Source organism: Gymnoscopelus braueri, assembly GCF_963280865.1.
Source record: "Gymnoscopelus braueri genome assembly, chromosome: 4".
Taxonomy (NCBI): Eukaryota; Metazoa; Chordata; class Actinopteri; order Myctophiformes; family Myctophidae; genus Gymnoscopelus; species Gymnoscopelus braueri.
In genome coordinates this window covers 5,331,595-5,345,710 of record NC_137605.1, presented here as the reverse complement: position 1 = coordinate 5,345,710, position 14,116 = coordinate 5,331,595, and the positions used below count along the sequence as shown (strand labels likewise).

At 43.7% G+C, this 14,116-nt stretch overlaps 1 protein-coding gene across 1 annotated transcript in view; it reads left to right on the top strand.

Annotated features, from left to right (window-relative positions):
* LOC308084539 (ATP-dependent translocase ABCB1-like) overlaps positions 1–14,116 on the top strand; it is a gene marked incomplete at both ends in the record, with an annotated part of 84,313 nt that overhangs the window by 47,833 nt on the left and 22,364 nt on the right. The window contains 7 exon segments of the mRNA XM_080427206.1: positions 2,458–2,629; positions 3,297–3,410; positions 6,932–7,042; positions 8,909–9,034; positions 10,482–10,685; positions 11,276–11,446; positions 13,319–13,480. Of these exon segments, the coding sequence (XP_080283332.1) occupies positions 2,458–2,629; positions 3,297–3,410; positions 6,932–7,042; positions 8,909–9,034; positions 10,482–10,685; positions 11,276–11,446; positions 13,319–13,480 (1,060 nt within the window).

The window sequence follows — 14,116 nt, the reverse complement described above, 5'->3', positions numbered from 1 at the left end:
TAGAATATGAGAAATATATGTTGTGAGGACCATTTAAGAACTTAATTAGCTAAATATGGTATACTAAAGTTGTGAGCTCCTAGAGAGACAGAGATAGAGAGAGAAACATGGTAGGTCCCAGGCCATTTGGTCGGAAGCAGATCTTTCCCAGTTGCCAACTGTCACAGCCTGCAAGTTTTGGCGTCATTTGCCATTTGCACCTGTCCCACATCTTGTCCTGTTGTCCTGTGTGTGTGTGTGTGTGTGTGTGTGTGTGTGTGTGTGTGTGTGTGTGTGTGTGTGTGTGTGTGTGTGGAAACTGTTAGGATTTAGAAGACATTTGTAGAATCCCCCAGAAGCAAAGATTTGAGTTACAAATGTTCGCTTTAAAACATAATATATTATATTCAAAGATGTGCACACATTTTCACGATTTTTCAAAAATAGCAGATATACAAGCTCATAGCACGGCACTCGGTGCCGCGCTATGAGCTTGTATATCTGCTATTTTTGAAAATTTTAATAGCCCAAATATAAGATGATGATTAAAGTGGTTACACAGATGCGTTCCCGGTTCCCGGGTTAATACACTCAGGGAACCGTAGCTGTTAAGAAAGATGTTTTTGGCAGAGGGAACACGAATGCTGTGCTGGTCATTGATCTGGACAATATAGCCTCAGCATTCACAGTAAGTGGATGAAGGCTTTACAATAATTTGGTTAGTGTTTGCCTGCAGATGCACGGAAGAGACAATTTGTCTCTGAACCCCTATCAGTTTATCTTAGTTACATACTTGAAATACAACCCTAACAACCCCAAGAAAACCAAACATTTCACAAAATAAGATTTGAGAAAACATGACATGTATTGTTTTATTATTATTATTGCTTTTTTAACTCTACTCTAACGGAGCGTGTGGCTATCTGGAATGTCTGCCTGGTTAAAGTTGGTTGATTTCTTGAAGTGCTGCTTCTCAGTGTTGAGCCTGCTTACAGTGCTTAGAACCATTATGACTGCATGCTTACAGTGTTGAGAACCATATCATGGCTGCAGTGCTTACAGTGTTGACAGGGCCGGTTCGTCCATACAGGCGACCTAGGCAACTGCCTAGAGCAGTCTGGAGAGGCGGCAAAAAGTGTCGGACAGAAAAATAATAATTCTGAAATGAATGATGACACTTGCGCGATCGGTATTCTATCACTTCTTTGTCGTTTGCAAGTCACATCACTGTTTGTTTGCATGAGTGAATGAACCTTGTGATACTGACTGTCTGTCTGTCTGTCTGCTTGGAACTGGGAGAGGTGCGGAGGGGGGAGGGGGAGGGGCGGCTGTTAAACTGACGACACTGTGGCAGCTAGAGTGGAGGTGCTCTCCCTTATAGTTGAACAGTCAAGTTAATGCAAGTAAAACCACAGTCAGTCACTCACTACAAAACGCTACCAAATAAACCATCATCAGTGCTGCAGTTTTGAGGAAAGAAGGTGAGAAGTGCGAAATGTTGTTATATATAGCTGTTGATATTTTATGAAAAAAATGCGCACGCGGGGCGGGGGGGGGGGGGGGGGGGGGGCGCAGAGAAAGCTTGCCTCGAGGGGCAATTGGGTCTGCACCGACCCTGAGTGTTGAGAACCATATTATGAATGCAGTGCTTACAGTGCAGAACCATAGTATGACTGGTTCTAAAACTTTTTCTTGTCAAGGAACCACCTATTAGCCCATGGACCCCCATTTGAAACGATATGCCCAGGACCAAAACCAAGATTTTTACGGCTCTAGCAGTGATTTTTAACCATTTTAATTTCAAGGACCCCCAGTTTGACATGAAATAGGCTACGGACCCCCATTTAATGGCATTTCTATCAATGGTACCCCAATTTATATCGTAAAATCAATGTTAATTTAACTGTGAGAGTGTACAAATCGAACCAAATGGGCCGTTAAGGTCCTTACACACCGGGGGTGATTTTTTCATGCGAATAATACTTTTTTTTTTTTAAACGTAGTCACATGCAGTCAATGCAAGCTTCCACATCAGTTTCGCGGAGCGAAAAAGCGGCTTTTATTTATTCGGACCGCAGTCGAATTTTGCGTATATTCGCATAATCGCCGGTGTGTAATGACCTTTAGGGTCCATTTGGTTCCATTTGTACACTCTCAGAGTTACAGACCCATAAGGGTCAATTTGGTTTTATCTATCATTTAGCTGGGGACCCCCTGGAACTCCCTCAAGGACCCCTGGGGTCCCCGGACCCCACTTTGAGAACCAATGGGCTAAACGGTTCTTGAGATATGCGAAGGACAGACAGACAGAGACTCCTTGAATGTATAGATATATGCCTAACCATTACATTACATTACATTACATTACAGTCATTTAGCAGACGCTTTTATCCAAAGCGACTTACGATAAGTGCATTCAACATAGGTAGGGAACGAAACTACTAACCATTGCATGCGTGTGTGTGCGTTATGTCGCAGGTACCACAAGAACCTGGAGGACGCCAAGAGGATGGGCATAAAGAAAGCCGTCTCGTCCAACATCCTCATGGGCTTCACCTTCATGATGATCTACCTGTCGTACGCTCTGGCCTTCTGGTACGGCAGCACCCTCATCCTGAGCGGAGAGTACACCATCGGCAGCGTACTCACCGTGAGTTGACCCATGTTTTACATTTATACTAGTGCAATGCCCGTCGGAACGCATGCCCCTTCGGTGATGCAAACCCGTTGTACCACAGCACTTAGTGCAGTACCCATTTTGAAAGTATCAATACTGCAATATAGTATATAGAAGTAAAAGTCCGAAATTCAAAATGTACTTGAGTAAAAGTACAAAAGTATTGGCATTAAAATATACTTAAAGTACCAAAAGTAAAAGTACTCATTATGCAGAATGTCCCATTTCAAGTTTTCAAATGTATAAATATATTTTGAGAATAGCTGATCTACAAGCTCACAATGTGTCGCATCGCGACGCATTGTGAGCTTGTAGATCGGCTATTTTCAAATGGCTGAAATATATATAGGGCTGAAGTGGTTAACTTATGTTTTGTTTTCAAAATCAAAATATTCAAAGTAACTAGTAACTAAAGTTTTCGGTAATGTTATGAGTGGTGAAATAAAACATGACTGTAAAGCTACAAATGGATGGAGATGGAGAAATATCACCTTGATCTTGATGTGATGACAAACTGTACTCAAAACACTGTGTGTGTGTGTGTGTGTGTGTGTGTGTGTGTGTGTGTGTGTGTGTGTGTGTGTGTGTGTGTGTGTGTGTGTGTGTGTGTGTGTGTGTGTGTGTGTGTGTGTGTGTTCAGGTCTTCTTCACTGTGCTGATAGGGGCGTTTTCTATTGGCCAGACGTCCCCAAACATCCAGTCTTTTGCCAGCGCCAGAGGAGCGGCACACAAAGTCTACAACATCATCGACAACGTAAGAGATACACACACACACACACGCACACACATGCACGCACACGCACGCACGCACGCACGCAAACACACACACACACACACACACACACACACACACACACACACACACACACACACACACACACACACACACACACACACACACACACACACACACACACCTCAGGAGGTGTATTTCGTCCTAGCCTTCAATGGAACCAACTCAAAGCCAAAGAACCAAAGAGCAAAGATTACTGCGATGCGTTGCGAAGCTCACAGCGATGCGTTGTGAGCTTGTAGACTGACTATTTCCGCCGAATGTTTGCCTATTTTTGCCAAATGTTCGCCTATTATGACATGTCCAGAATAGAGACGCTAGGGTTCATGTGGTTACTGGTCTATTGTTTTGGGGAAGTTTTATGAAGTCATGTGTGCAGTATAATAATTCAGCTGGAAGATTAATTTTCTAGCTGTCTGGTTGTGTTAAAAATCACAGTCATTAATGAGGAGATAGACTGTCCTAATTGGACCACCTGCCGTTTGAATGAACCAATAACAGCTCACTTGTTTGATACTGCCAGCTGTGTCAGTTCACCTGCTGGGTGGATTGAACGCAGAAGTTCAAGCCAAGAGTGACTGAAAGAATTACGTTTCATTTTTGTGTATTGGTATCCAAATGGCCGCTAGTCCAACCGGAACTTACATGACCCCTGGCCATGTAAAATACAGAAAAGTAGCGACATTATCATCTTGGCATCTCATGGGGCTCAAGTCCGCTTCGGTCGGCATGTCTGCCTTGTTGTCAAGTGATGTAAAAAAGACGTTAGTAGCTAAATTAGTAATGGGGGTGTTAGGTTTCTGTGTGTCAATGTGCATTGACAATTGCAGGAGCCATATTTGAAAAAAAAATCACAATTGTTATCACTGATGCTAATGAAGGCTCTGTTCCATTCTGGTCAAACAGAGTCAGGGTGCTGATATTGTGCATGTTGGCTCACTGGAAACACTCTGCTACACCAGTGGGTCTCAAAGTGTGGTCCAGGTGCCCTCACGGTTCCTCGAGGGGGTTCCAAATGGCCCCTTAACTCATTCACTGCCAGAACTTTTTTATTTTTGCGTTTGACAAACTTTAAAGTCGTTTTAGTCGTTCTTGGCAGTGGGGGCTTAAAGGACAAAAGTCGTTTTAGTCGTTCTAGGCAGTGAATGAGTTAAGGGTGTGTAACTCTGAGAGTGTACACATGGCTCTGGAGATACAAGGTTTCTGATTTACAGTAGAGAGATGTGTTTTTCCAGTGGTTCTTCTGGGATGTGTTTACGTTAGCGTGGTCGTTTCGGAGAACAGACTGGTGCAGACGAGTAGAGTTACTGAGAATTGACCCGCGTGTCAGTTAGTTTATCGCCATGACAACCCCCACTCTTATTAGTTTAGAAGCAGAGATACAGGATCAAGCAGCCATAAATAGCACACACACACACACACACACACGCGTACGTTTGTATTACTATAGTTGTGAGGACATCATCATTTTAGGATGGGGATTTTATTATGCCATTGTTTTGCCATTTTTTACCGTAAGCCTAAAGCTGAAAAAAATGCTGATCTACAAGCTCACATAGCCGACCTACAGGCTTGTAGACCAGACATACACACACACACACACACACACACACACACACACACACACACACACACACACACACACACACACACACACACACACACACACACACACACACACACAGGTCACATAATATACACAAACTCAGTAGAACCACTAAGGACCATTACAGCAGACCTTTCTCATTAACACGATTAGAGACAAAGCAAGTCTGTGTGTGTGTGTGTGTGTGTGTGTGTGTGTGTGTGTGTGTGTGTGTGTGTGTGTGTGTGTGTGTGTGTGTGTGTGTGTGTGTTTGTGTGTCTGCGTGTGTGGCTGTGTGTGTGTGTGTGTGTGTGTGTGTGTGTGTGTGTGTGTGTGTGTGTGTGTGTGTGTGTGTGTGTGTGTGTGTGTGTGTGTGCGTGCGTGCGCGTGCGTGTGCGGCTGTGTGTGTGCGGCTGTGTGTGTGTGTGTCTGTGTGTGCGTGCGCGTGAGCCACACAGCAGCCACACAGGGTGCCTGGACGCGTGTGTGTGCGCACATTCCTGACTGAGCATGCTGGTCTGTGTACATCTATATTTGTGTCCGTGTCGAGCATGACCTTGATGCTAAACAGAGCTACAGTGGGAGCATACATAACATACCTAGAGCACGTGAGTGTGTTTGCATGCGTGACACGTGTGTGTGTGTGTGTGTGTGTGTGTGTGTGTGTGTGTGTGTGTGTGTGTGTGTGTGTGTGTGTGTGTGTGTCACGCATGCGTCGCTGCGTGACGCGTTGTGGGCTTGTAAGATCGGCAATTGTTCAGCTTGTGTGAGACAGCTTTATTGATCCCAGAGGTACATCCAGGCACAAGAGCAGCAACTGTAGCCTGGAAACCAGACGAATCTGCCTCTGCTAAAAGAAAAATAGCCCTGGGCGTGATATTAGTCTGGCCATGCCAGGCTACAGCAACAGCACTAAGAGCAGGGCATACATTTATGGAAGAATTAGTGAAGAAAATGTAAATTATTAAGAGATTAACAGGTGTATCTGTCAAAGTTCTGTAATGTACATCCCTGTAGTCCTTGTGCAAGTGAGTGAAGGGACAGGACGCAGTACAGTGTGTGTGTGTGTGTGTGTGTGTGTGTGTGTGTGTGTGTGTGTGTGTGTGTGTGTGTGTGTGTGTGTGTGTGTGTGTGTGTGTGTGTGTGTGTGTGTGTGTGTGTGTGTGTGTGTGTGTGTGTGTGTGCCAGCTGCAGCAGCTACAGCAGTGTAAATAAACCATCAGCCTTTGCTGGATGTTCTCACAATAGACCTGCTCTTATCAGCTCTCTTCCTCTTATTGTCTGAGGAGAGAGAGAGAGAGAGAGAGAGAGAGAGAGAGAGAGAGAGAGAGAGAGAGAGAGAGAGAGAGAGAGAGAGAGAGAGAGAGAGAGAGAGAGAGAGAGAGAGAGAGAGAGAGAGAGAGAGAGAGAGAGAGCTGGAGAGATGGGGAGACTCCTGTTACTGAACAAACACTCTATAGCAACGATTACTATCAGAATATAGTGCTTTAACCTTTTAACAAAATACTTTTTGTTTTAACCAAAAAATATCACTTACCCTACCTTTAAATGACACAGACGCTTTCCCGGTTTTAAAGCGATTTTTTTTTTCTATGGATTAGTCACCCCATGGAGACTTGATGTTTTCGTTTTTGTCGCATTCCTAAGCCAATAATTTGATGACCAGTGGACCGGTAGGCAGCGGTTCCGGTAGGAGACACAAAGGAGACTCTTTGTGTCTCCTTAGGAATGCGACAAAAAACAAGAAATATCCATGGATTCAAGTCTCCATGGGGTGACTAATCAATAGAGAAAAAAAGTCATTTTGGGGGTGAACTATTCCTTTAATGGGTCAAGTCACCCAGCACTGGCCTGAACGTACAGTAACAGCACATGTCATCATTTCTGATCCTCACAGAAACCTGTCATCGACAGCTACTCCGAAGCCGGCTTCAAACCAGACTACGTCAAAGGAAACATCGAGTTCAACAACGTGGACTTCAACTACCCTTCTCGCCCCGACGTCAAAGTAGGTCAACCACCAGAATAGCATAGAATAATAAGGTGTGGTTCCAACCCGAGTATGGGCTTTTAGTCAGTATAGAAACTCTTATCGGCTGGCTCGTTATCCAAATCCGAAATCCACTGTGAGAATATGTATCAGGCTATAGGCTTGATTATTGCTGGAATCGATTGATGCTTCTCTCTCTGTTAGTTAATGTTGCTCTGGGTCGTTGCTGGAACTGAACTACCGAGGGGTGTTGAGCCCCTCTTATAATCTCTAAAAGTATTTTATTTTAACCATAAACAACCATTTGTCTTGTGAGCAACAGGAAAACAGTCCTCACAACGTCTAGTCCAGAAATTCTAGTCCCCAATTTAGGCCTAGTCGCCAATTATTTCCTCCCCTATCTGACATCACCATAGTGATGTCAGGACCGCAAGCCATGCTGTCCTGACATCACTATGGTGATGTCAGATAGTGTCAGACGTCTCTATATATGGAGCTGCCTATGTTAGTTATGCCCAAATATGGGACCATGACGTCAGTCCTGGACGTGATGGTTATGTCTATACATGGAGTTTCTGGGAAGGGTTCGCTGATGTCAGACTCCGTACATATGGCACGTTTAGGTCTCTATGACGACGTTGCAGGTATATCGTCTCCATCTATGGGGATCTCCATATATAGGCTATTGCTGGCAAATATGCCCTGAATGTTTTCTACAGTCAGTATACAAAGACAACAACGCTAGGGCGCTCGGGTGGCACAGTGGCCTGACTAAACCACCGTGGAGGTTGTGGGTTTGAATCCTTCGCGGTGCATCCGGCTTTGTCGAGCAGCTACACCAGTGGTTCTCAACATGTGGGTCGAGTCCCCCAGGGGGGTCGCCACATGATTTTGGGGGGGTCCCCAGATGACATTAAAGTGACAATTTAATGACTTTTAAGACCTTTTCGATACCTAAAAAAAAGAGAGAAAGAAAAGAATAAGACCATTACCAAACATCGGCCGAATTGTCAATTAATCTAAGAAAGATGCAAGCATTTTGAAAATAGCTGATCTACAAGCTCACAAAGCCTCGCATTGCGAGGCTTTGTGAGCTTGTAGATCAGCTATTTTTAACAATATTTATCTGTGGAACCGAGTCAAACTAAATGTAATGCCCCCGTTCAAATATGATTATTTTGGGGGGTCACGACCTGAAAAGGTTGAGAAGAACTGGTCTGCACGAACACAATTGGCTCGTGTTCAGGGGAGGCAAGCCGGGCCGAGCCGGGGGGGAGGGTGATGAGTGTCACTGTACGAACTCCTTTCGGGCTGGGGTGCCAGTGTTGGGCGGGAGGAGTAGTACGAAGGCTCTACATCCTCCCGGTGGGGGCTCCTCACTGGCAGGCGAGTCAGTATGGATACGACGGCAGTGACAACACTCAAATGTGTGTGGCGACTAGGCCTAAATTGGGGACTAGAATTTCTGGACTAGACGTTGTGAGGACCGTTTTCCTGGTGCTCACAAGATAAATGGTTGTTTATGGTTAACATAAAAGACTTTTAGAGATTAGAAACATACAAAGGTTGGTGTTAGGTTTAGGATTAGACATTTAGAAGTCAAGTCATAGGTTTAGGGATTAGAGATAGAGAGAGTTATGCCTGATGTATACTTAGTTGCGCGCCGGGGGCGTGCACCGGAAAGTAGCCGATCTACAAGCTGTGAAATCTGTGAGAGATGCTGTAGATCTGCTATTTTTCGGCTTTAGGCTTACTACGGTAAATGTAAAAAAAATATTAATTATATGGCATTCAAAAAATCAACGTTGATGTCCTCACAATTATAGTAATACTAACCTGTGTGTGCGTGTGTGTGTGTGTGTGTGTGTGTGTGTGTGTGTGTAGGTGCTGAACAACCTGTCTCTCACGGTGCACAGTGGTCAGACCATGGCGCTGGTGGGGAGCAGTGGTTGTGGTAAAAGCACCACAGTGCAGCTGTTGCAGCGCTTCTACGACCCACTGGAAGGCACCGTAAGCAACCGCCTTCACACCCTAGCATACACAAACAAGACAATGATCTTCACACCCTAGCATACACAAACAAGACAATGATCTTCACACCCTAGCATACACAAACAAGACAGCACCACGTCACACCCTAGCATACACAAACAAGACAATGATCTTCACACCCTAGCATACACAAACAAGACAGCACCACGTCACACCCTAGCATACACAAACAAGACAATGATCTTCACACCCTAGCATACACAAACAAGACAATCATCTTCACACCCTAGCATACACAAACAAGACAATCCAGGGGCGTAGCCACGGGTGGGCATAGGTAGGCCTGGGCCCACCCACCTGGCTGTTGTGCCCACCCAAAAAAAATAAAAAATAATATATATTATATATTCACCCTAATATATTCACCCAATCCGCACAAAACCGCCCCAAAAACTCCCAAAACCGCACAAAACCGGCCGAAGCGCGGGCGCGCGCGCATGGCACTCTAGCACGCGCGCTGCGTGCGCGTGCGTGAGTGCCCACCCGCAAATGCCCAGGCCCAGCTGCTGCCAGCGTTCTGGCTACGCCCCTGAGACAATCATCGTCACACCCTAGCATACACAAACAAGACAACACCACGTCACACCCTAGCATACACAAACATGACAACACCACGTCACACCCTAGCATACACAAACATGACAACACCACGTCACACCCTAGCATACACAAACATGACAACACCACGTCACACCCTAGCATACACAAACATGACAACACCACGTCACACCCGAGCACACTGTTTCTCAACCTTTTTAACACATTCTCTGCCATCAACATAGATCTACGTCATTTCAAATCCAACCGCTTACCGCCATTGACGTAGATCGATGTGAAAAAAAAAAGAAATTACGCAAGAGGGCACTCTTTTGGGAAAAACTTTTGGGAAGCCAATATGTCACCGTATTGATGTCCAAATATGGATTTCAGTGGATCGGCGTAGTCGATCTGCGATTATGAATTCGATGAAATCGGATCATTTTATTTAAACTATGTTTTTTTTAACTAATTAAATCGATTAGTTTGATCACGTCTTGCCCCCCCCCCCCACACCAACCCCGTAGTGTAAACAAACATATGTCTTTTAACCACTTAAACCCCAGCATCCGTCTGCAACACGTGAGCTTGTCAGCTATTTTCAGCGAAAACGAGTTTTTTTTGGGGGGGGGGGCTTTTTATGCCTTTATTCGATAGGACAGTAGGCTGACAGGAAATGGGGAGAGAGAGAGAGAGATGGGGAGTGACACGCAGCAAAAAGGCCGCCGGGATCGGGACTCGAACCCCGCGACACGCCGTCAGGCTACACTAGAGCCTATAGGTGCCCGGACCGCTACGCCATCGGTCCGGGCCTACCATACGAGGGTTTAAAGTGGCGTTAACGTGCTTTTTGTCCGTGGCCGTGCAGGTGTCCATAGACGGCCATGACATCAGGACGCTGAACGTGCGCTACCTCAGGGAGATGATCGGCGTGGTGAGCCAGGAGCCCGTCCTGTTCGCCACCAGCATCACCGAGAACATCCGGTATGGACGCCTTGACGTCAGCACGCAGGAGATCGTCCAGGCGGCCAAGGAGGCCAACGCTTACGACTTCATCATGACCCTACCCAACGTACGTCACTGTGTGCGTGTGCGTGTGCGTGTGTGTGTGTGTGTGTGTGTGTGTGTGTGTGTGTGTGTGTGTGTGTGTGTGTGCGTGTGTGTGTGTGTGTACTGCTATACTTGTGAGGACCAAACGTCCCCGCAACTTAAGTGTAGTAGAATATGAGAAACAGGACCATTTTCCTGGTGATCACAAGACAAAGTGGTTGTTTACGGTTAAAAAAAGATTTTTAGAGATACGTTTACAATTAGAAAAAGATTCAGGTTGGGGCTAGATCTAGGATGAGACATGTAGAAGTTTGGTTTAGGGATTAGAGATAGAGTTACGCCTGATGTAGACTTAGTTGTGTGCTGGTGTCGTGCACCAAATAGCCGATCTGCCATTCTTCGGCTTTAGGCTCATGGTTAAATGTTTATTTTTTTAAATTGCCATTAATAAAATCACTGTCTTAGAATGTTGATGTCCTCACAAGTATAGTAATACAAACGTGTGTGCGTGGGAGCTTGCGTGCGTGTGTTTTGGTGTATAATATGTTGTTACATGTATCTGGGTCTGTGTACATGTGTGCTGAATGATGCTGGTACTGTGTTGCGGAGCAGAAGTTTGACACTCTGGTGGGCGACAGAGGCACTCAGATGAGCGGAGGCCAGAAGCAGAGGATAGCCATCGCCAGGGCGCTGGTTCGAAACCCCAAAATCCTCCTCCTAGATGAGGCCACCTCAGCGCTGGACGCAGAGAGCGAAACCATCGTACAAGCTGCTCTCGACAAGGTCTCGCGCTCACACACGCACGCACGCACCAGCACACACACACACACACACACACACACACACACACACACACACACACACACACATTTTTGACCCGTTTTCAAGTTTACATAAGTAAAAAGTACCCTTTACATGTCTTTATTTCAAACGAGGCTTCATGATATCCTCAGAAATAGCCATTTTAACGCAACAAAATTATGTATCATCATTTTAATTAATTCTGATGGTCTCTATAAAAAAAGTGACACTTGTGGTTTTAGGGTCCGAAATGACCCGGCAGAGAAGTGTGGCTCAATTCCCCCCAAATTTTCAATATTCAATGTTTACATGTTTGAGAGTGAGAGAGACTTGTCCTCAATTAGCTTTTGCTATCAGGAGTAAAATAAAGTTTGAGTTTATGAAAAATAAATTACTTTTTATATTCTATGGTATACGGGTCAAAAACGACCCTAACACCACTAGTGTCACTATTGTTTAATAATTTAAAAAAAAGTTTAAGTTAAAAAACGAAAACAAGTATTTTTTTTGGACGTGTGTTCTAATTATTATTCTTAATTATTCTACTATAGCTAGATAACATCATTATCCATTGCCTTCATTATAGGAAATTTAATGAGTGAATTTTAACATTTTTATAATAGAAAATGAGATATATTGAAAGATGAAACCCTAGCCCTAACCCAACATAATATTTTAAAAAGTGTTTACATGGATATGAATGCATTACAAGTCAGCTATGAGGTGGGAGAAAAAAAAGAATGAAAATAATTATTTTTTGAGTATTTTGGGCTAATTTAAATCACGGGTCAAATTTGACCCGCTAAAACCACAAGTGGACGCAGTTTTCTAACACGTGCAAGGGCTAGACTTGGTAAACTGGACCTGAGTTGGTTCTATACTTGGATCACTTTTTTCAGCCTACACCAACTCTCTTGGCCAAAAATAGCCGATCTACAAGCTGTAGATCGGCTATTGTCGGCTAATATTCCTCCCAGAACATGGATCTGGGGTTCAAGTGGTTAAAGTAAAGCTGAAGTATTAAGTGGTGAATATTTATGTTTACAGTAAAGTTGAAAGTTTCAGTATTAAGTGGTGAATGCATAGTAAAGCATAAAGTTGAAGTATTAAGTAGTGAATGCATAATAAAGGATAAAGTTTCATTATTAAGTGGTACATGTGTATGTTTAAATGAAAGTTTAAAGTTTCAGTATTAAGTGGTACATGTGTATGTTTAAATGAAAGTTTAAAGTTTCAGTATTAAGTGGTACATGTGTATGTTTAAATGAAAGTTTAAAGTTTCAGTATTAAGTGGTACATGTGTATGTTTAAATGAAAGTTTAAAGTTTCAGTATTAAGTGGTACATGTGTATGTTTAAATGAAAGTTTAAAGTTTCAGTATTAAGTGGTACATGTGTATGTTTAAATGAAAGTTTAAAGTTTCAGTATTAAGTGGTACATGTGTATGTTTGAATCAAAGTTTCAAGTTTCAGTATTAAGTGGTACATGTGTGTGTTTACAGTAAGGTTTAAAGTTTCAGTATTAAGTTGTTTATATGTGTGTGTTTACAGTAAGGTTTAAAGTTTCAGTATTAAGTGGTTTATATGTGTGTGTTTGTTTACAGTAAGGTTTAAAGTTTCAGTATTAAGTTGTTTATATGTGTGTGTTTACAGTAAGGTTTAAAGTTTCAGTATTAAGTTGTTTATATGTGTGTGTTTACAGTAAGGTTTAAAGTTTCAGCATTAAGTCGTTTATATGTGTGTGTTTACAGTAAGGTTTAAAGTTTCAGTATTAAGTCGTTTGTATGTGTGTGTGTGTTTACAGTAAGGTTTAAAGTTTCAGTATTAAGTGGTTTGTGACTATGTGTGTGTTTAGGTGAGGCAGGGTCGCACCACCATCGTGGTGGCCCATCGCCTGTCCACCATCAGGAACGCCGATGTGATCGCAGGCGTCCAGAACGGCGAGGTGGTGGAGCAGGGGACACACAGCCAGCTGATGGACAGGAAGGGTGTTTATCACACCCTGGTCAGCATGCAGGTAACCCTCTCACACACCCACCCACCAACCAACACCAAGGGACATTCAATAGTGTTCATGAAGGCCATATTTACACAGTTCCTGAGTGGTTCTTAGGGGCGGTGGTGTGACTGGTTCTTCAGCTTAGTTTAGACACCTCAAATGGTTCTATATTACACAATTTGACAAAGTTGCTGTACAGTACAGAACCTTTAAAGGGATAGTTCACCCCCAAAATGACTTTTTTTTCTATCGATTAGTCACCCCATGGAGACTTGAAATCATGGCTATTTTTTTTTTCATTGTGACTAATCGATAGAAAAAAAGTCATTTTGGGGGTGAACTATCCCTTTAAGATAGGTGCTAGTAACACAATATTCAAACCAAATAACCACTTTTAGTGCTACAGTATGTAGCACCATTTTTGTTCCGTGTGTATCATGTGAAGGCTTGTGAACTCACATCACTGAAGGTTTCCACCATATTGCTTCTTTTTTTTTGGCTTCCTAAATTTAGAGTAACCAATTATTTTTCACCCTGAGTGTGACCCGTCACTTGTTTGACCCATTAAGACCGGGAACGCATATCTGTGTCATTTTTAGATTCCTTTGGCTATTCAAAAACAGCAGATCTACAAGCTTGTAGCGCGGCTATGAG